At 63.2% G+C, this 21,403-nt stretch overlaps 1 protein-coding gene across 1 annotated transcript; it reads right to left on the bottom strand.

Annotated features, from left to right (window-relative positions):
- Nucleotides 1–872: 872 nt before the first annotated feature.
- On the bottom strand, nucleotides 873–21,081 carry ATP6V1B1 (ATPase H+ transporting V1 subunit B1). Its single transcript, XM_065837081.2, has 14 exons — nucleotides 20,888–21,081; nucleotides 10,820–10,875; nucleotides 9,184–9,282; nucleotides 7,849–7,942; nucleotides 6,088–6,165; nucleotides 5,637–5,776; nucleotides 5,024–5,125; nucleotides 4,787–4,884; nucleotides 3,940–4,063; nucleotides 3,077–3,227; nucleotides 2,776–2,858; nucleotides 2,503–2,607; nucleotides 1,267–1,396; nucleotides 873–1,173 (listed from the first exon to the last, which is right to left on the bottom strand). Exons 1-14 carry the CDS (start codon nucleotides 20,985–20,987, stop codon nucleotides 1,007–1,009), a joined length of 1,527 nt encoding a protein of 508 aa, XP_065693153.1. The 5' UTR covers nucleotides 20,988–21,081; the 3' UTR covers nucleotides 873–1,006.
- Nucleotides 21,082–21,403: the final 322 nt, after the last annotated feature.

The raw sequence follows: 21,403 nt of genomic DNA, 5'->3' as shown, positions 1-21,403 counted from the left end.
CCTGGCTGAGCTCTTGGTGTGAACGCAAAGCCTGACCTGGCTGAGCCCTTGGTGGGGATGCAAAGCCTGACCTGGCTGAGCTCTTGGTGTGAACGCAAAGCCTGACCTGGCTGAGCCCTTGGTGGGGATGCAAAGCCTGACCTGGCTGAGCCCTTGGTGGGGATGCAAAACCTGACCTGGCTGAGCTCTTGGTGAGGATGCAAAGCCTGACCTGGCTGAGCTCTTGGTGTGGATGCAAAGCCTGACCTGGCTGAGCCCTTGGTGGGGATGCAAAGCCTGACCTGGCTGAGCTCTTGGTGAGGATGCAAAGCCTGACCTGGCTGAGCTCTTGGTGTGGATGCAAAGCCTGACCTGGCTGAGCTCTTGGTGTGGATGCAAAACCTGATCTGGCTGAGCCCTTGGTGTGGATGCAAAGCCTGATCTGGCTGAGCCCTTGGTGGGGATGCAAAGCCTGACCTGACTGAGCTCTTGGTGTGGATGCAAAGCCTGACCTGGCTGAGCTCTTGGTGGGATGCAGAGCTGCTGAGCCCTCAGTGGGGATGCAGAGCTGGACCTATCTGAGCCCTCGGCAGGGATGCAAAGCCAGACTTAGCTGAGCAGGTTGGCTTTTACCGCAGGGCTGTGAGGGCAGAAGCGCCGGTGCAACAGCCACCGGGAACCGAAACTCGCTCTGCCCCGGCGAGGTGCTCAGCTCATAAAATGGCTTAGTCTGGAGAACACCTTTCAGCTCATTGAGCCCAGCCACAGGTCTCAAAGTCCACCAGCTCCTTCCAACACGGCCCTCACACCTCCAAGAACATCTTGACATTTAAGAACTGCCCCGGGGTGGGAGAGGAACGGCCGTGGTGGGAAACACGAGAGCACGGAGGGGCTTTGGTGAGCACGTTGGTTTATTGAGCAAGGACGAGTTTCTCACCAAGGACCCACATCCTCCCAGCAGCAGGTCCAGCCCCCCGAGGGACCTTTGGGTGGCCCATGGAGGTGTGGGGGTGCGCAGAGCCGGGGGTCACAGCGTGGTGCTGGCCGAGCCCTGCTCGGGCGCCTTGGCCTCCCGCGGGTAGAACTCGGCCAGGATGTTCTCGGGGATGCGCTTGAGCAGCTGCTTGGGGAAGATGCGCAGCAGCTGCCACCCGATGTCCAGCGACTCGAAGATGCTCCGGTTCTCGTAGGGACCTGCGAGAAGGCGCAGCGAAGGGAGATGTGGGGGGCTGGTTCAGACCCCCAAGCCCCCATCCTGGCTCCAGGAGGGTCCGGCTGTTCTCGCACCCTGGTTGATGAATTGCTTCTCGAACTTGTGCAGGAACTCCAGGTAGAGCAGGTCGTCAGCCGAGAGCGCCTCTTCCCCCACCACCGCCTTCATGGCCTGCACGTCCTTCCCGATGGCGTAGCAGGCGTACTGCGGGGACAGCGGGACAGACGGACACGGTGACACCCGCCGGGCAGGGCAGTAGTGCAGGGACCCCTGCCCGGCTTTGGGAGTGACACCAGCCTTTGAGCAGGTGTTTGCTGCCCGGTTGTGTCACCCTGCGCCTTGGGGACACCCTGTGCCTTGAGGTCACCCTGTGCCTTGGGGACACCCTGAGCTTTGGAGACTCCTCACGTCTTGGGGACACCCTGCGCTTTGGGGACACCCTGTGCCTTGGGGACACCCTGAGCTTTGGAAACTCCTCATGCCTTGGGGACACGCTGTGCCTTGGGGACACCCTGAGCTTTGGGGACACCCTGCGCTTTGTGGCCTTCGCATGTCTTCGTGTCACTCTGTACCTTGGGGACATCCTGTGCTTCGGGGACACCCTGCGCTTTGTGGCCTTCGCATGTCTTCGTGTCACTCTGTACCTTGGGGACACCCTGTGCTTCGGGGACACCCTGTGCCTTGGGGACACCCTGAGCTTTGGAAACTCCTCATGCCTTGGGGACACGCTGTGCCTTGGGGACACCCTGAGCTTTGGGGACACCCTGTGCTTTGTGGCCTCCCCATGTCTTGGTGTCACCCTGTACCTTGGGGACACCCTGTGCTTTGGGGACACCCTGTGCCTTGGGGACACCGTGAGCAGGGTCTACGTGCCCAGGCTTGGCCAGTTTGCCAGTGCTTTTCAAAGCCCTCTGGTCTCTGCAGCATCCACAATGATATATAATTATATTCTATATAATATATTGTAATATATTATATGTGAATATATATATGTATATATAATATAGTGTATTACATATAGTATACATACATTAAGTATTGTAATACATATAGTATCTTACAACATATTATACTCTCTATAATAATCTATGCTGCAGGGAAAAGACTCTGCGTGCTGTGAGCCTGGGATTCCTGCCGCAGGACAAGCTACAGCTCTGCCCCCCATTTTGGGGCTTTGGGCCCCCTGGACTCCCACCCCATCCCAAACTGCCCCCCCACATCAAGGAGGTACCAAAATTAAGTGTTTTGAGTCCGTGACGGGCAGCAAGATCCCAGATCCCCGTGTCCCCCCCGTGTCACCCAGCCCATACCAGCTGGTTGGAGACGTCCCCGTGGTCCTTCCTGGTCATGCCCTCCCCGATGGCCGACTTCATCAGACGGGACAGGGAGGGCAGCACGTTGATGGGGGGGTAGATCTGCAGGGGGAGAGGGGACCCCCCGAAATGGTCACCCACACAGGCAAGGGGACTGTCACCCCCTCCCGCCCTCAATACTCCCCATCCCAGGGGTTTCCAGACCCCACGGGGCCAGAGCTGTCCCCGCACCGCTGTGACACAGGGGTGGGAAGGGACATGGGGACCGACCTGCCTGTTGTGGAGCTGCCGGTCCACGTAGATCTGCCCCTCGGTGATGAAACCCGTCAGGTCGGGGATGGGGTGGGTGATGTCTGGGGGACAAGCGGGTGCCGTGAGCCCCAAAAATGTGTCTGTCCGCCCGCGAGGTGGCCGTGCCCCGAGCTGGGGGGTGACCAAAGCAGCACGGCCCCAGGGAAGCTCCCCCAAAACTGCCTCAAACCCAACCAAGTTTGCATTTCCCAGCGCGGCGCGGACACGGCGCTGGCGCTGCACACCTCCCAGGGTCCCCCGTGTCCCCCGTGTCACTGACCGTCGTTGGGCATGGTGAGGATGGGGATCTGGGTGATGGAGCCGTTCCTGCCCTCCACGCGCCCCGCGCGCTCGTAGATGGTGGCCAGGTCCGTGTACATGTAGCCAGGGAAGCCACGGCGGCCGGGAACCTCCTCCCGTGCAGCCGAGACCTGCAGGACAGGGCTGGATGGGGCTGGGGGGTCCAGCACCCCAAGTACCTGGTGCCGGAGGGGGCTCAAGCACCCCAAGTACCGCAGGCACCCCAAGTATCCTGGGCACCTCAAGCACCCCCAGCATCCCGGGCGCCCTGGGCATCCCAAGTATCCTGGGCACCCCAAACACCCCCAGCACTGCAAGTACCCCAAATATCCTCACACCCCAAGTATCCCAGGCACCCCAAGCACCTGCAGCACCCTGGGCACCCCAATTACCCCAAGTTTCCTGAGCATCCAGGGCACCCTGAGTACCCCAAGAACCCAGGGCACCTCGAACACCCAAAGTATCCTGGGCACCCCAAGTATCCCAAGTATCCAGAGCACCCTGAGCACCCAAATATCCTGGACACCCCAAGTACCCTCAGTGCCCTGGGTACCTCAATCATCACCAGCATCGTGGGGACTCCAAGCATCCCCAGTATCCTGTGTACCCCGAATATATCCAGCACCCTGGGCACCCCAAGTATCCTGGGAACCCCCAGCACCCCAAGTACCTCAAATATCCCGGGCACCCCGAGCACCTGAAGTACCCTGGGCACCTCAAATGTCCCCAGCACCCTGGGTACCCCAATTATTCAAGTTTCCTGGGCACCCCCCATGGCAGTCGCACCCCCTGCCCCATGGGGAGGGCCCAGGGGACCAGGAGGGACCGGGGGGACCCGCTGACCTCCCGCAGCGCCTCGGCGTAGGAGCTCATGTCGGTCAGGATCACCAGCACGTGCTTCTCGCACTGGTAGGCCAGGAACTCGGCGGTGGTGAGCGCCAGCCGGGGGGTGATGATCCGCTCGATCCTGCCGGGGGCACAGGCTGGGTGTCCCCGGTCCCCCACCCCACACAGCACCCCCAGAGCCCGGCGGCCACCCTGGGGCTGAGCCACACTGGCTGTGGGCAGGGGGGTTGGGCACCCCCAGGGACCCCAGATCTTGGGGTGCTTGAGCTGGCACTGAGTAATGGCCAGAGTGGGAGTCTCGACAATGAGGGGTCACCCAGCCCTTCCCAGAGGGTCCCCTTAGATCCACAATAGGGGGTCACCCAGCCCATCCTACACACCCCCACATTGTGCCCCTCACTGAACCCCACTGGAGGTCACCCCCCCATCCCAGCACTGGGACAGGTTTGGGGGAGCCAGGGGGTCACATGGAGGAGCCCAAGGGACTCAGCACCATGGAGGATGGAGGAGGAGGAGAAGAGGGAGGAGGAAGAGGAGAAAGTTAAGAAAGAGGAGGAGGAGGAGAAGGAGAAGAAAGAGAAGGAGAAAGAAGGAGAAGGAGAAGGAGAAGGAGAAGGAGAAGGAGAAGGAGAAGGAGAAGGAGAAGGAGAAGGAGAAGGAGGAGAAGGAGAAGGAGAAGGAGAAGGAGAAGGAAGGAGAAGGAGAGGGAGAAGGAGAAGAGGGACAAGGAGAAGGCAAAGGTGAAGGAGAGATGAAATAGAAAAGGAGAGGGAGAGGGAGAAAAGAGGAGGAGGAGCAGGAGGACGAGGGGGACAGCCGGTGCCGGACCCATGGCCAGACTCACGTGGGGTCATTGGCCAGGTTGAGGAACAGGCAGACGTTGTCCATGGAGCCGTTCTCCTCGAAGTCCGACTTGAAGAACCGAGCCGTCTCCATGTTCACCTGCCGGGCGGAGGAGAGGAACACTTGCGGAAACTGAGGCATGGGGGCAGGCGGCAGCAAAGCTGTCCTGTGGGACCGGGGCTCCCCGCTCTGAGGCTGTGCGGGGGTCAGCTGGGCCGCCCACACCGTCCCCGCTCACCCCCATGGCAGCGAAGACGATGGCGAAGTTGTCCTCGTGATAGTCCACCACGTCCTTGGACTTCTTCACCAGGCCGGCCTGGCGGCAGATCTGCGCCGCGATCTGCGGGGGACGGGGGGTGGCATGGGGTGACAACCCCCACAAGGGCTCACAGCCCCACCAGGACCAGGATCTGGCCCCTGTGGCAGCAAAGGACAGGGGGTGCTGGGGCTGGAGATGGGGTGAACAACCAGGACCCCAGGACGGACACCAGCACCCCCAGATGCCATCCAGCCCGTGGCGGGGACCAGCGCCACCCCCCACGAGCCGTGTCCCCTTGTTGTGACATGGCACCTGTGGCTGTGGTTCCCTTCCATCTGTCAGGGCTGCTTTTCCATCCCATCGCATCACCGGCTGTTCTGGGGGGGTGGGTCTGTGACCCCCCCGTCCCACAGGCACCCCACATCACCCCTCCACCCCACGCAGCTCTCGGCACAGTGGGGTTTGCTCTACCCCCTCGCTTGTGCAGATGGGGGAACTGAGGCACGGGGAAAGGTGGCTTTCCCTCCTCCCGCATGCAGCAGCCCGTCACCCTGCAGGGCTGGGGGGTCAGGAACCCCGTGTGACACCCCACCTCGTTGTGGGGGAGGCCGGCGGCCGAGAAGATGGGGATCTTCTGCCCGCGGGCGATGCTGTTCATCACATCGATGGGCGAGATCCCCGTCTGGATCATCTCCTCGGGGTAGATGCGGCCGTGGGGGTTGATGGGCTGGCCTGCAGGGTGAATAAGGCAGCCGGGGGGGGCACCCCAAAGCGCAGGACTCACCACAATGGTACCAAAAATGAGCTGCTGGAGGTAAGGACCAGGGCAGCCCCCCACAGCAGCCCTGGCGTGGGAGGGGATCAGCAGGTCCCCCCGCCCTACGCCTGCACCCCCGCCCGGGTACCCGATGGGGACAAACGGGCCCCCCCGGGGAGCTGGGGTGGGGGCGGCACCGCGGGGCTGCTCTGGCCATCAGGGCACGGGGTTGTCCCCAGACCCCGGGGTGTCCCCAACCCCCCCGCGGCTGTGCCCGGTTTGTCACCGTTAATGTCCAGAAAGTCCTCGGCCATCACGGGGGGGCCGCTGTCGATGGGTTTGGCGGATCCGTTGAACACCCGACCTGCAAAGAGAGGGATGCTCGGCCCCCCCGAACGCACCGGCTGGGGGGCAGGACCCAGCCTGGCGAGGAGTCACCGGGCAGGGCCACCATCCCGTCCCTGTCCCCGTGCGGGGACGGGCAGGTCTGCGTCACTGCGGGGCTTTCCCTGCGAGTGCCCCCGGGCAAGGGAAACCCGGGACATGGGCAGCACCTGTGGGTGGCAGGGGACATCGTGGGGGGCGGGTGCCAGGGTGTGAGGAGCAAAGGACTTTGCACCCGGGGTGGCTGCAGGGACCCCCAGGGATGTGTCCCACAGCGCCCCCCCAAGGCCGGGGGACAAGGTGTCCCCATGTCACCGCGTGGGGGGGCGGGGAGTGCGGCACCCGAGGGCTGGGGGACACCACAGGTCCCCAGAGTCCCCCCCATGCCACTCGAGACACCCTCCATCCCCTCCCCTTTGGGGTCCCCTGCAAGTGGGGTGACACCGAGCCCCCCCATACCGCCCGGGGGGAGCGGGGGGGCACAATGCTCCCAGAGAGCCGCCGCATCACCGCTCGCCCTCATCCTCATCGACCCGCTCCGAGCCGCGGGATCGATGGCGGTGAAGCCGATGTGCCACCGTGTCCCCCCCGGCACCCTCCCTGTGCCGCTGCCGTCCCTGTGGGACGTTCTCGGGGTGCCCCCCCCGGGCCGGGCAGCGCCGCCGCTGTCAGAGCGGATCAGGGTGATGGGGGGGCCGGGATGCGGGAGCGCGGAGCATGAAAGGTCAGTAACCTTGAACTTCACCGGCACCCACGTCTGCCGCAAACGGGGGGGGGGCAAAAGGGGGACAGTGCAACCGAGGGACCCCAGCCTGGCTTGGGGGGGTCGGAGAAGGGGAAACCCCCCGCAAAACCGGGGCAGGGAGGTTTTGCGGGGCAGCTCAGGATGGACTCTGCGCACACCGTCTGCCCCGTGTCCCCTCCCAGGGGACTCACGCGTGGGGACAAGAGGGACCCTGGCAGGGAAGGGAGCCGCTGGTCCCCGCCAGGGCCCTGTCCGGTTGTCACCGCGCTCGACACGTGTCCCCGCTGCCCTTTCCCGCTGCCCTTTGCAGTCGGGCGGCGCTGCGGGGACAGAGATTGCAGGTGACACTCGGTCCCCGATCGGGCAGCGATCCCCTGTGCCAGCCGAGGTCCCTCCGCGGGGACCCCGTGCCACCACTGTCACCAGCGGTGACCCCTGCGAGCCCCGGGGGCTGCGACACCCTCCGGAGCCTCTCAAACGGCTGGGAGCTGGGGAGGAAGGGCTTGGGCTGAGCCTAAACCGGGGTACTGGTGGGGGTTGCCAGCACCCAGCTCTGCCCGGGTGGGTGTCCCCGTGGGGACAGTGGTGGCCTCACACGTGGCCACGTCTCGGGGTTCAGCGGGGACGAGCAGCCCCCAGCTATCCCAAGGTCAAGGCAACGAAAGTGTTAAGGGCACAACCTCGCCCAGGCCAGGCTTTTTCTACTGGGATAACTGGGCAGAGGGGATCCAGCGGGACCCCTGGGCAGGCGACCGTCACCCCGTGCTGGATGCGACACCCCCAGGACTGGGGACATGCTTGTCCCCTGGGCACAACCTCAGGACCTCGACACCCTCAAAACACCCGTGTCCCCCCCGGCTGCCGGGGGACCCCACCACACCGAGCGGTGTGGGGGCTCCGCGGGGGGGCCGCCCTTACCCAGCATGTCCTCGGAAACCGGGGTGCGCAGGATGTCCCCGGTGAACTCGCAGGAGGTTTTCTTGGCGTCGATCCCAGATGTCCCTTCAAACACCTGCGGACACCCCGGGGCAGGGCCGGGGGGGGCAATTAGCGGGGATTAGCGGGGGTGCCCGGGCTCCGCGGGGAGGTGATGTGATCCGCGCTCACCCGAAAAACCCGCCACGGAGAGGTGAGAAAAGCGGGGGGGGAGCCCGGGGTTAAGAAAACTCCTTTGGAGGGGCTTTGACTGGGGGGAGAGCTGGGGAGGGGGGGTTCACGCTCTCCTGAATGCAACGAGAGCAGCAGAAGGGCCTCGGGCAGGGCAACCGAAGGCATTTTTGATCCGAATAATATTTGACACCATTTGTATTAATTAACCTCCAGATCGCTGCTTTAATTAGAGCCGTGTGGGCCCCGGGAGCAGGGCAATGCCTTGGGGAAGCCGGGGGGCACCCGGCTGTGGGGTGACGGCCACAGCACCCGCCTGGGGGGCGTGGGTGCAGCTCGGCCCCCCCAGAGCTGCTGCTGCAAACAAAATCCTTTATTTTTTCCCTTTTTCCCCGTTTTCCCCCCTCCCGGGGTGACTCCCTAATAGGATTACGAGGGCGCTGCAGAGGTCCGGGCGGCATTAAGCGGGGGGAGGTTTGACCGCTCACCGTCAGCCCTGCAGCCCCCCCGAGCTGATTAGAGGGGACCTGGGCTAATTAGGCAGGACGGCCCCAAACGGCCCCGGTGCTCCTGGTGAAACCCCACTTGGTTGCGCCGGTTTGTGGGGGCGGGCACGCCGGGAACCCCCGGTCCCGGCTGGTGGCCACAGGGGGACGGCGGGGGGGTCCTGGAATGGAGCGGGGGGGCAGCCCAGGGAGAACGAGGGGTCCCGAGGAGGCTGCGGTGTCACCCACCTGGGAACATGGAGGGGGGACCTGGGTGGTCAGCTGGGGCGAGGGGAGGGTGGGGACAGCAGGACAGGGACCCAGCAGAGGGTCGTGCCCACGTCGCCCCCCATCCCGCTGCGGTGGCGCGGACGGTGACGTTTGGAACGTGATATCTGCTCGGAGCTGAGGGTGCGAGGGCTGGCACAGCGTTGTCCCCGCCGGTGTCACAGCACCAGCTCCGTCTCGCCTGTCCCAGGACACCGCTTGTCCCCAGACCCCGCCCGTCCCCAAACGCCGGTCCCACAGCCTGGGACAGCCGCGACCAGAGCCCGGCTGCGGCAGCCACCGCTGGAGGGGGACAGAGCCCCAGGCCATGCAGCACGCGTATGTCCCCTGTGCCATCGTGGCCCCTGTCCCTGTGCCCCCCGCCTGGGCTCACCTGGACGATGGCTTTGGAGCCCATGACCTCCAGGACCTGCCCGCTGCGGCTGGTGCCGTTGGGCAGCATGAAGTTCACGATCTCGGCGTACTGGGCAAACTGGAGGGACAGGGACAGGTGAGATGGGGGGGGGGGGGCGACACCGCCCCTTGCAGCCCCTGCCTGCACGGGCCTGTCTGCCAGTGCTGCCTCAGTTTCCCTTCCTGTGGTTGGGGATTCGTGCTCCCTGAAGCCACCAAACACCGTGGGGACATTCAGCAGCTGATGCCAACGGGCAGGACCTGCCAGCCCAGGCAGGAGGTGTCTTGGGGAAGGTGCTGCCTGTCCTCGCCCCACCCCAGAGCTGCGGCACTGCTCCGTGCCTCAGTTTCCCCAGCACTGCAGGATGCCAGGAGCAGACAGACCCATCACCTGTACGAGCAGCATTTCCAAGAGCTGCCCAAAGCGCATCCACAGCCCTGGATAAACCCCGCGGAGCCGGTGACACCCTCCAGGGACCCCCACCCAGCCACGACCCCTGGGGGGGTGGAGGCAGCACTTCTGCAGCCCCTTGGCTGAGGGACACGTCCTGCTCTGGGGACAATGTCCAAGGGGCTTTGCTCCACGAGCACATCTGCCCAGCCCTGCTCTCTTCCATCTCCTCTTCCTCCTCCTCCTCCTCACTCCCAGCTACCAGCGCTGGCTCCAGCGCTGTGAACTTTGGACTTTAATTCTGCTGTAGAGACCTTTGCATAAAGGACAACAGAGCGGAGGAAACCCCCGCCATGGCCCGGCTCTTTGACTGAGCTGCTGGATTTGCATCCTGCCGGGCTGGCATGAAAGGGGCCACAGAAACCAGGCGCTGGGCAACAAAAGCCCTCGGAGGGTCCCGGCTGGCCTGGTGGCCACCCAGGTGAGCCCAGCCCTGCACCAGGAGCAGGGACAGGCAGGGTGACACCGAGGTGCCACTGGGTGTGGGGACAGGCTGAGCTGGGGTTTGGGATGCGACCTTGCTCAGAGCTCCTGCATGGAGCTGGAGCTTGGGCAGGGGCACAGGGGACAAGGGACAGGAACTGAACCTCAGGTGGGGGCACAAGGGACAAGGGACAGGAACTGGAGCTTGGGCGGGGGGCACAGGAGACTAGGGATAGGAACTGGAGCTTGGGCAGGGGCACAGGGGACTGGAACTGGAGCTCAGGTGGGAGCACAGGGGACAAGGGACAGGAACTGGAGCTCAGGTGGGACACAGGTGACAGCGAACACGAGTCCGAGCTTGGATAGGGACACAGGGGACAGGAACCAGACCTCGGGGAGGGGCAGAAGGAACAAGGAACAGGAATCAGAGAGCAGTCTGGCACAGGGGACAGCAACACAGGGACAGGGGACAGCAGCCCAGGGGACAGCAGCCCAGGGACAGGGACAGCAGCCCAGGGGACAGCAGCACAGGGGCTCTGCTCCCGGCCGTGTCCAGAGGAGGGAGCTCGGAGCCGCCTGACGGACCCCAGAGAGGAGGGGACAGCCCAGGGGACAGGAGATGTGGGACAGGGACACGCTCCCCATTGCACCCCCCCTGGCAGCCAGGGATAGCACAGCGGTCCCCGCACATCCCAAAGTGACACCGCCGAGGTGTCCCCATCACCCGCAGGGTCCTTCCTACCTTCACATTGTCCAGCACCACCAGGGGCCCGTTGACACCACACACCGTCTGGTAGGCTGGGGGGACACACACTGTCAGTCCCCAAAGCAGGATCGGTCCCACCCGCACCATTCCCGCTGTCCCAGTCCTCCCAGTGACTGGCGGGGGCTAAACTGGAGCCCCGGAACCTCCGTCCTGCGGGGAATGGGGCTTCTCCCGCATTCCTTCCATTTCGGTTCATTTCAATAGAACTAAATGTACAGAAGAGGAGGACAGTGAAAGCCGCAAGTCAGTGATTTCTCTCGCTGAGCACAGCTTTCCAGTCCACCAGGGTTTTGCTTAAAAAAAAGCCCCAACCGACCAATAAAACAAACACCAAACGAAAAACAGATGAAAAATGAACAAACAAACCCACAAAATCAAACAGAAACAAACGAAACAAAACCCCAAGCCCCAAACCAAACACAGACAAACCCACACACAAACCCCCGTCCTCCAAAACCAAAGCAAACAAAAATGAACGAATGGGAACACAAACCCAGTCCAACCAAACCCCAAACCAACCCAGCGAAGAACAACCCACACACAAAAACCCCAATCAAACGCAAAAACCACCCAAACAACACCACCAAAACCAAATAAGGTCTGCGTGCCTGCAGGGTGATGCTGCCTGGTGGCCACGGGTGCTGCCGGGGACCCCAACGCTCGGGAGGGGACATCGGGGTGACAGGGACTCGCTCAGTGCTGCGTTCAGGCAAGGAAATGAGGCTGCTGGGGGTGTCACCTCTCCTGAGTGACAACGCAGACCCTGGGGACAACCGCAGGGCTGGGAGGCAGCAGGGACGTGAGGAGAGGGTGACAGGGGTGACAAGTTGCAGAAGGAACCGCTGGAGAACGCAGCGCGGAGCAGCAGCAGCGCTCCAACACCAGGAGTCCAGGAGGAAATCTGGCTCGGTAGGGAATCGGCCAGCTTAAAAACCTCAAAAATGTGGAGCCTTCGAGCTGGGGAAGGTAAAACATCCCCGAGCGGGTTTGGGAGGAACACGTGGCTACTGATTGCGGGACCTTGTGAGCCTGACTGCAGTTCACAGTCACCATTCCTGCCATTGACAATAGTGAAGAACACCAATAATCTGAGGTTACAGAAGGGAGCAGAGGCAGACACCTAAAACACAACCCATATTCTTCCATGGACCTCTAGCAGTTTATATTTGCTCCTTCACGGGAGTCAAGTTCATCTCTAGGGATGTTTTGAGGATAGGGAAGGTGGTAGCTGCCGCCCAGCAGCAGGGAATGGTGAGGAGTTTGCACAGCTCGGCCGATGTCAGATCGTAGATTATTTCTTAGCTTTCTCTGACTTTTCCACTTGTCCCGTGAGTCTGTAGTGGGAATGGGGGGTCTGGAGCATCTTTGTGATGCGGAGACTGAGAGAGCTGGGGCTGCTCAGCTGGAGAAGAGAAGCTGAGAGGGATGTGATCAATGATCAATAGCTCAGGGTGGGTGTCAGAGGATGGAGCAGACTGTTCAGTGGTGCCCAACGCCAGGGTGAGGGGCAACGGGCACAGACTGAAACACAGGAGGCTCCATCTGAACATGGGCAGAAACTTCTTCCCTGGGAGGTGCCAGAGCCTGGCCCAGGCTGCCCAGAGCGGGTGTGGAGTCTCCTTCTCTGAGCCATTCAAACCCCCTGGGATCCTGTGTGATCTGCTCTGTGACCCTGCGTGGGCAGGGCTGGGCTGGGGATCCACAGAGCTCCTGCAGCCCCACTGGTCTGGGTTCTGTCGGAACGGGTGCGGGAGCCCAGCAGAGGCAGCAGGTCCCCGCGCAGGGTCGGGAGCAGCTTCCCAGGCGGGTGCAGGTGCTGGGGAACTGATCCGGCTCTAAGCCGCTCCTTGATCATTTTTCCGATGTGTCAAACGCCGTAAACGCCTGCCATGGCGGGGCCTGGCTTCGCTGACCCCGCCGGGCCCTTTCAGCCCTCCTGCCCTCTCTTCTCACACCGGGCTCTCTCATTTCCTCATGATCCTAATCCGATTGGAGAGGTCGGGCCAGCTGGCCGGCACCGTCGCGGGGATGGGTGGTCCCTGTCGTGGCTGCGGGACGCGGGTCCCCATGGGATGCGGGTCCCTGTGGGATGTGGGTCACTGCAAGGATGCAGGTCCCCATGAGATGGGGGTTTGCGTGGAATGAGTTTCCCCATGGGATGCGGGTCCCCATGGGATGCGGGTCACTGCAAGGATGCAGGTCCCCATGGGATGCAGGTCCCCATGGGATGTGAGTCCCTGCGGGATTCAGGTACCCACAGAATGCAGATCCCTATGGGACGGGGGGTTGCATGGGATGGGTTTCCCCATGGGATGTGGGTCCCCGCAGGATAGGCGTCCCCACAGGATGCGGGTCACCGCGGGATGCGGGTCACCACGGGATCTGGGGTACCGCAGGATGCGGGTCCCCACAGGATGCAGGTCCCCACGCCCCAGCATCCTGGCAGCATCTCTCAGCGATACCAGCACCAGCACAGCTCCCAGGGTGCCTCCCAGTCAGACCAGCCCTAAAACATCCATTTTGGGGAGATTTGCCCCATTTGCCCCTCTCTGGCTGCATCCCGTGGTGGGGAGCACTCACCCCTGGCCACCCCCATGTCCCGCGTCCCTCACCCGGCCTGTGCCCTGTTTTTGCCATCCCCGCTGTTTTCACAATTAGCCTTCTCCCCGTTACCCAATTACGCCCCGTTCCCGCTGGCCGTCCATTCAGCAGCCTGGGGGCTGGCACACCGGGGCCGCCTCTCGGCCACCAACCTCCCCGCCTTTGTCCCCTCTCTTCCTAAAGGGACCGTTCAGCCTTTTATTTCCCCTTCCAAGTCCTTCACAAATATCCGCTGTCGCTTCCCTTCCCCTGGGAGGTTTTGTTGGGCTCTTTTCTTCTCCCCCTGCCCGTCCCCTCTGCAGTTCCAGCTGTTGGGGAGCCACCCACGTGGGACAGGGACAGGGGAGAGGGACGGAGCACGGTGGTCCCCAGCCCAGCCCCACAGCTGCCAGCGCCCTCGGGACCCTCCCAGTGTCCTTCCCAACGCACCAGAGCATCTTGTCCCACCGAGGGCATCGGACCCTCTGAGAGCACCACTTGGGGACCTGTGGCTGTGACATGGGATCATCGGCCAAGCTCTCTGCCCATCCATCCAGTCAACCTTACATGCATCCAGCTCTGTGTCCATCTATCCATCCATCCATCCATCCATCCATCCCTCCCTCCTTCCATCCATCCATCCATCCATCCGTCCTTCCTTCCATCCATCCTTCCATCCATCCTTCCTTCCATCCATCCTTCCACCCACTCGTCCAGCTCTGCATCCATCCATCCATCCATTCATTCATTCTTCCTTCCATTCTTCCTTCCATCCATCCTCCCATCTTTCCATCCATTCATTCATTCTTCCTTCCATTCTTCCTTCCATCCATCCTTCCATCTTTCCATCCATCCAGCTCTGCATCCATCCATCCATCTTTAAATAACACCTATATATACATATATTAGCCCTCCAACCATCACTCAGGGAGAGCAGCACAATTCCTCTCGTTTCCTCATAGGGAAAACGAGGCAGAGAAGGTTCCCCGGCGCAGGCGCATGGAGGAGGTCCCTGGCAGCGCAGGGTCTCAGCGCTGGCTGTCCCAGCGCTCCTGTCTGATCAAATCCGTCTGTCCATAAAGGAGCTGGCACCAGGTCCCCTTCCTACCCCACTGTGACTTCGCTTTGGGGATGGGTTGTAGGGTGGTGGCAACACCACCAGCATCCCCAGTGCAGGTGGAGCAATCATAGGATCATAAAGTCATTTTGATCAGAAAAGACCTTTAAGGTCATCAAGTCCAACCATTAACCCAACACTGCCAAGTCCGCCATTAAACCATGTCCCTGAGAACCTCATCTCCGTGTCTTTTAAACACCTCCAGGGACTGTGACTCAACATAACCCAAGGGTCTGGGCTCCAGGGACACTGATTTGGCCTTGCTCTCGGAGTCACGGCACGGTGGACACGGGCAGGGACCTCCTGAGGTCTCCTGGTGCAAGCAGGGTCACCTGGGGCTGGTCGAAGATCTCCAGAGATGGGGAGTCCACAGCCCAGCAGCCGGGGCCAGCGAGCAAAGGTGGATTTGGGGACTGAACCCCAGAGGATGGATAGATGGAGAGATGGATGGAGGGATGGACAGAGGGAGGGATGGAGGGATGGACAGAGGGAGGGATGGAGGGATGGACAGAGAGAGGGTTGGGCGGATGGAGAAGATGAAAGTGCAGATGGATGGAGAGGATGATGGTGGGGCTGGAGAGGATGGAGAGCTGGATGGGTGAGCAGATGGACGGAGGGACGGACAACCAGACTTGGTCATGGAGAAATGAACATGGGGGATGATAGAAACGTTGCTCCACGGTTCTCTGCCCTTCACCATTTCCACTGAAAAGCCCATTGCAAAACCCTTCACCTCACCAGCCCCCCCAGGGGCCCTTTGGCCCAGGCCCAGCCAATATCACGGAAAATTAAACTCACGCAAGGGATTTTCTTGCAAAAATGTCTCATTTTGTACAGAGGAACCCACAGCTCCCGGCCTCGCAATGGGGGCAAAGCCCTGGCCCGGCCCCTCTTGTTGCATCGCTCCAGCCCCCCAGCCCGCACCCATCCCAAAGGGCTCTATCGCGACAGAGGACATCACGACAGTGACGCCAAATGACAGCGCAGCGAATGGGAGCTGGACGGGTAGGAGAAGGAGGGACGGCCCCTGCCACCGGAAAGCACTAATTCCGATAATTAAGACGCTGAGCTGTTATGAACAAGCCGGGGGGGGGGAGCAGGGTGGGTGGGCTGCGGCCGGGCGGCTGCCGGGGGGCACGGCCGGGACTGGGGGGCGGCAGGCGGGGGGAGACGGCCCGAAAGAAAAGAAAAAGTCTTTCAACCTGGCCTTTCCACACCCCCAGCCCCAAATTCACAGCTCCTGTCAGATGCAATCTCCGTTAGCCCTGACACTCACGCACTGCTGGCCACCGAGGGGGGGCACAAAGGGCCCCCGGGGGACAAAGAGGACCCGACCCAACTACACCCGCCGCTAATTGCTCCCGCTCGCCCTCCCCAGCCCCCTGCCCGGGCATCCCCAGCCCCACACCGGCCTTAGGGCTCTGCGCCAAAGTGCGCCGGGGGGCTCGTTCGGGAGCGGCCGGGGGTCCCAGGATGGGACCGGGGGGCCCAGGACCGGCTGGGGGTCCCAGGACCATCCATCTTCCACGGCGAAGGGACGGATGCCCCAGCTCCATCCTCCTCCAGCTCAGGCCGTGGCGGGGGGGCTGGAATAAAAACCCCACCCAGGGTATCGCCCTCTCCGCAGAAGTTGATCTGGGACAAATTTGTCACCTGTCCCGTGCCGGTGACCTTGGCCTCTGGGACGGAGTGTGCAGCGAGTGATGCTCATCCCTGCTTAGGGGCTTCGCAGTTCCCTCGACCCCAAATTACAGCCCCCGGGGTTCGCATGGTGGACCCCCCCCGACACCCTCTCCCGCCTCAGCCCCGCGCAGGCGGAGGCACGGGACGGCGGAGCAAAGACTGGAAACAGCCCCAAAATCCCCTAATCCCTCTCCCCCCAGCCCTGAGCACGGACGGGGTGACGAGGTGTCTCAGGGGTCCCCAGTGGCCCTGAGCCAGGATGGGTCTCTGGTGTCCCCAGGTAACAGGGTGGGGGTCCCACTGCGCTGCCCCACGCCTGGCACCCCCCAGCAATGGGTGGGCGCCCCGTGGGGCAGGGTGGGTGTGCTGAGCGCAGGGTGGTCGTGGGCTGCTCCGCACCGGGCTGGATGGATCCCACATCCCCCAGTGCTGCTCGCTGTCCCATCATCCACAAGTTCAGTTTTTAACCAAAACACTGCTCTCGGGACGGGGCACCAATCCAGCCCCGATGGCGACTTTGAGCTCAAAATCCCGCTCAGCCCGTCCCTGTCCCCATGGCGGTGGCACATCCCGCGGGGACAGCAGCGTCCCCGGGATGCGCGTCCCCAGAGCCACCACCGCCCGCCACCCCCATCCCGCGGCCATCCTGGGACTTTTCCGACAGTCCCTAAGTGACCAGCTCTCCCCCCTCCGCAACCTGCCCATTGTGCCATGTGTCACTTTGTGCCGCGCTGTCAAACCCACCGGCCTGTCCCAGCCCGGCGGAGCCGGTGAAAAGCCCGGCGGGGGGTCACACTCTATGCCACTAATTAGGACCCGCCGGCCGAGGGTTCCCATACACACCTGCACGTCATGTGAGGAGCGGCAAAGAATGGCAGGAACCAGCCGAGCGTGAACCAAACAAGCCAGCCTCGAGGAGGAAAAATGCTGGGCTTGCTGTTGCATTTTCTATCAGACAAAACAGAGCTGGGGGTGGGCGGTGAGGAGCGGGGCTGCGGACCCCGGCCAGCTGGGCTGGAGGAGGGAAGGAGTGATGGAGAGCGGAGCTGTGGGGCTGGGGGTCCCACCCCGGCGGGACGGACCGTGGGGTGCGGGGGTGGGAGGAAGGACGGCTGCAGCAGTGGGGCTGGGGACATGGGGGACAAACAAAGGCAGGACACGGTGGCTGCAGCCCCCCAGGACACCCAGCCCCGCACCCAGCCCCTGCCCCCCAGCAGCAGGGATTTGGAGTGTGCAGGGCCAAGGGACATTAAAGCTCCCCCAGTCCCCTGCCATGACAGGGACATCTTCACCAGCTCAGGTTGCTCAGAGCCCCGTCCAGCCTGGCCTGGGATGTCTCCAGGGATGGTTCATCCACCACCTCTCTGGCCAACCTGGGCCAGGCTCTCACCACCCTCAGGGTGTTGATCATGGGATCACAGAATCACTTTGGTTGGAAAAGCCCCTCAAGATCACGGAGTCCAACCATAACCCAGCCTTGCCATTAACCCATGTCCTGAGAACCTCCTGTCCGTCTGTCCAGCCCTCCAGGGATGGTGACTCCAGCACTGCCCTGGGCAGCCTGTTCCAATGCCCCACAGCCCTTTGGGGAAGAAATTGTTCCCAGATCCAACCTCAACCTCCCCTGGCGCAACTTGAGGCCGTTTCCTCTGCTCCTGGCGCTTGTTCCTGGGGAGCAGAGCCCGACCCCCCTGGCTCCAAGCTCCTTTCAGGCAGTTCAGAGATCAGAAGGTCTCCCCTCAGCTCCTGTTCTCCAGCTGAACCCCCAGATCCCTCAGCCGCTCCCATCACACTTGTGCTCCAGCCCCTCCATCCATCCCCTCCCAGCTCAGCCCTGCAGCTGCTCCCAGGCTGTGCCTGTGCCCTGGGGACCGTGGGGACACATTGTGGGACAACCCCTCTGCCTGAGCAGCCCGAGCCCATGTGCAGGCAGCGGCATCGTTCACTGGGTTGTTTTTCGTAAAGATGGGTCAAGCCAAAGGGCAGGAGGTGAGAAGTGCCTCTTCCACTTGCTTGTGCTAATGGATTTGCGGCGCGGGGAAGCAGCTGCTAATACCTCTCCTGCCTCTCAGGAGAACCGGACCCAGCAGAGCAGCACAGGCAGCTCTGCCTGCTCCTGCCTGCCCCTGCCTGCAGCCCTGCTCAGCCCCCAAGGTCCCCCCCAGCTGGTGGGGTGTATTTGGGGATCATGTAGCTGCTCCTGTGCACGGTGCCACGCTGGGACCACACACTGCTGGGACCCCATACTGGGGGTGCTGGGTGCCATGGTGGGCCCCCCAGTTTAAGAAGGACAAGGAATCACTGGAGAGAGTCCAGGGAGGGACACAGAGATGTTGAGGGGTCTGGAGCATCTTTGTGCTGAGGAGACTGAGAGAGCTGGGGCTGCTCAGCTGGAGAAGAGAAGCTGAGAGGGATGTGATCAATGATCAATATCTCAGGGTGGGTGTCAGAGGATGGAGCAGACTCTGCTCAGTGGTGCCCAACGCCAGGGTGAGGGGCAACGGGCACAGACTGAAACACAGGAGGCTCCATCTCAACATGAGCAGAAACTTCTTTGCTGGGAGCTGCCAGAGCCTGGCCCAGGCTGCCCAGAGCAGGTGTGGAGTCTCCTTCCCTGAGACATTCAAACCCACCTGGGATCCTGCATGATCTGCTCTGGGACCCTGCGTGATCTGCTCTGGGACCCTGCGTGATCTGCTCTGGGACCCTGCGTGAGCAGGCGGGGCTGGGGATCCACAGAGCTCCTGCAGCCCCACCAGCCTGGGGCTCTGGGGCTCAGGAACCCCCCACTGGGACCCCGGGCTCCCAGCCGTGGGGCTGGGGAGGGGCTCTGGCATCGCCGTGGGGCGGGTGGCACACACCTGGGGCGGTGGCACACACAGGGACATCCCTGGGCAGGGACAGTGCCCAGCTCAGCAGGTGTCCCCAGCGATATCCACAGTGGGCAGACACCTGTCCCCCCCAACCTGCTCCGCTGTACCCACAGGGCACCATCCAGCCCAGCTGATGGGGATGACACTCCATTTATCTCCCCCCGACCTCTCCAAATGTCACCCCAGATGCACCCCCAGCTCTCCCATGTCACTGCAGTCCCTTCTCTGACCCCTCCACCATCACTCTGTAGCACATTTTTGGAGCAGTCCCAAGTGCTCCCTCCCATGCCAGGACCCCCTGGCACACAGGGCTGCAGAGCACTGGTTTGTCACCATCCTGTGCCCTCACACACCCCTCTCCAACATACGGTGGGGACAGGACACCCGGGGCAGGACTTAGTCCCAGCCTGGACGTGGCTTTGCAGAGCCAGTCCAGCTGCTTTCCCAGCATCTCCCATGGGTGCAGGAAGGAGAGGCCACAGCACTGAGAACCTCAGCCTGCAGGATGCAGCTGGGAGCCAACGGGAGGGGTAGGACCTGCCACCAATGTCACAAGAAACAGCCTCAGCTCCCTGCGGCCACCTCCTGCCCAGCCGGTGACCCTCCTGGGGCCAAGGGCTGGCTGTCACCCATGTGAACAGGTGGCTGCTCCCGACTCCCTGTTGACAGCAAACAGGGGCGGGTGGCCAGGCAGAGCTGGCTGCGCTCAGCCGCGCCGGGACGGTGCAGCCGGGACCGTTCCAGCCTGGAGCCACCCGGCTGGGGACGAGGGAGGTGACAGGAAAGCTCCCTCCAGCCAGCCCGACCCGCCAGCAAAGGCGCAAAGGTCACAGCAAACGTCCTTGATGCCTCCGAGCCTGTGGTGCTCGGGGACGGGGAGTTTTGGGGTCACAGGCGGTATGGACCCACAGACAGCCCTGGCTGTACAGACCCACAGACGTTCCCCCAACAGCCACCACCGTCCTCACAGGCTCCAGCACACAAACGGCCCCTCCCTGCCGCGTCTCAAGCTGCCGACTCCACCTTGTCCCCCCCTGCGGTGGGTCAGGGTGGGGTCCATCACCTGGAGGGCACCCAGCGCACCCCAGTATCACACGACCCCCGCCGCCCTCGGGGGCTCTGACACCTCCCAGCCCCTGCAGACACCAGGAGGGGTGACAGACCCCCGGCCCCATGACAGTCCCTGTCCCCTCCTGAGTGACCCGCACAGCCCCTGTGCTTTCTCCCAGGGTCTCGGCAGCGAAGGCAGAACCACTGCCCGCAGGTAGGGGACGTGGAGGGTCCCCAGAACCCAGACCCCTGCCTGCCCCGCAGTCACCCCCCGGCCCTGCCATATTTGCTTGCCCCAGTGTCACCCTCCCATCCCTGCCAACCTCAGTGCCACCCCCCCATCCCTGTCACCACCCCAGTGTCACCCACCTGTCTGCCTGCCTCAGGGTAACACCCCATCCCTGCCAGCCCTGCCTGCCTCAGTGCCACCCCCCCAACCGTGCCACCACTGCCTGCCCCAGGTGACGCCCACCAATCCCTGCCTGCCCCAGTGACACCCCCCCAACCCTGCCACCCCTGCCTGCCCCAGGGTCACCCCCCAACCCTGCCACCCCTGCCTGCCCCAGGGTCACCCCCCCAACCCTGCCACCCCTGCCTGCCCCAGGGTCACCCCCCCAACCCTGCCACCCCTGCCTGCCCCAGGGTCACCCCTGTCCTTGCCACCCTGGGGCACCCATGGCAACCCTCTGGCTCTGGGGTGGAGAGGTGCCGTGTGTCCCCCCCGTGTCTCCCCACACTCACTCAGCCGGGGGTTGCTGTTGTAGTCGCGGGTGACGGCCAGCGCGTGTTCCCGGGCTGCGGGCAGGGCTGCCCGCGCTGCCTGCACCTGCGCGGCGGCCATGGCGGGGCCGGCACCGGGACCGGGGCTGGGGCTGGGGCTGAAGCTGGAGCTGGAGCTGGAGCTGGAGCGGCACCGGGGCTGGGAACGGTAGCAGGACCGAGGCTGCAGCCGGGCAGGGGCGGGCGGCAGCGCCCCGGGCTTTATCCCCCCCGCGCCGGCCGGAGCCGGTCCCGGCCCGTCGGGGCCGCCCCGCCCGCAGCCCCGGCGGCTCCGGCAGCGGCCGCAGGTCGTGTTGGCTGTAAACAGCGGGAGGGAGCGGCGGGACCGGTCCCCAACCCACCCCGTCCAGGCGGGGAATGGGAGAGGGAACCTGAAGGTGACGGTGGGGATGGGATAAAGGCTGAGGTGGGGTCGGGATGGGGTGGGGTAACGGGGGATTTAGGGGCAGCATTCAGAGAAGGGAACGGAGCTGGTGA

This window comes from Patagioenas fasciata, chromosome 4 (assembly GCF_037038585.1).
Source record: "Patagioenas fasciata isolate bPatFas1 chromosome 4, bPatFas1.hap1, whole genome shotgun sequence".
In the NCBI taxonomy this organism is placed as follows: domain Eukaryota; kingdom Metazoa; phylum Chordata; class Aves; order Columbiformes; family Columbidae; genus Patagioenas; species Patagioenas fasciata.
Note: the sequence above shows the minus strand (reverse complement) of the source record. Positions and strands in the feature narration are given on the sequence as shown.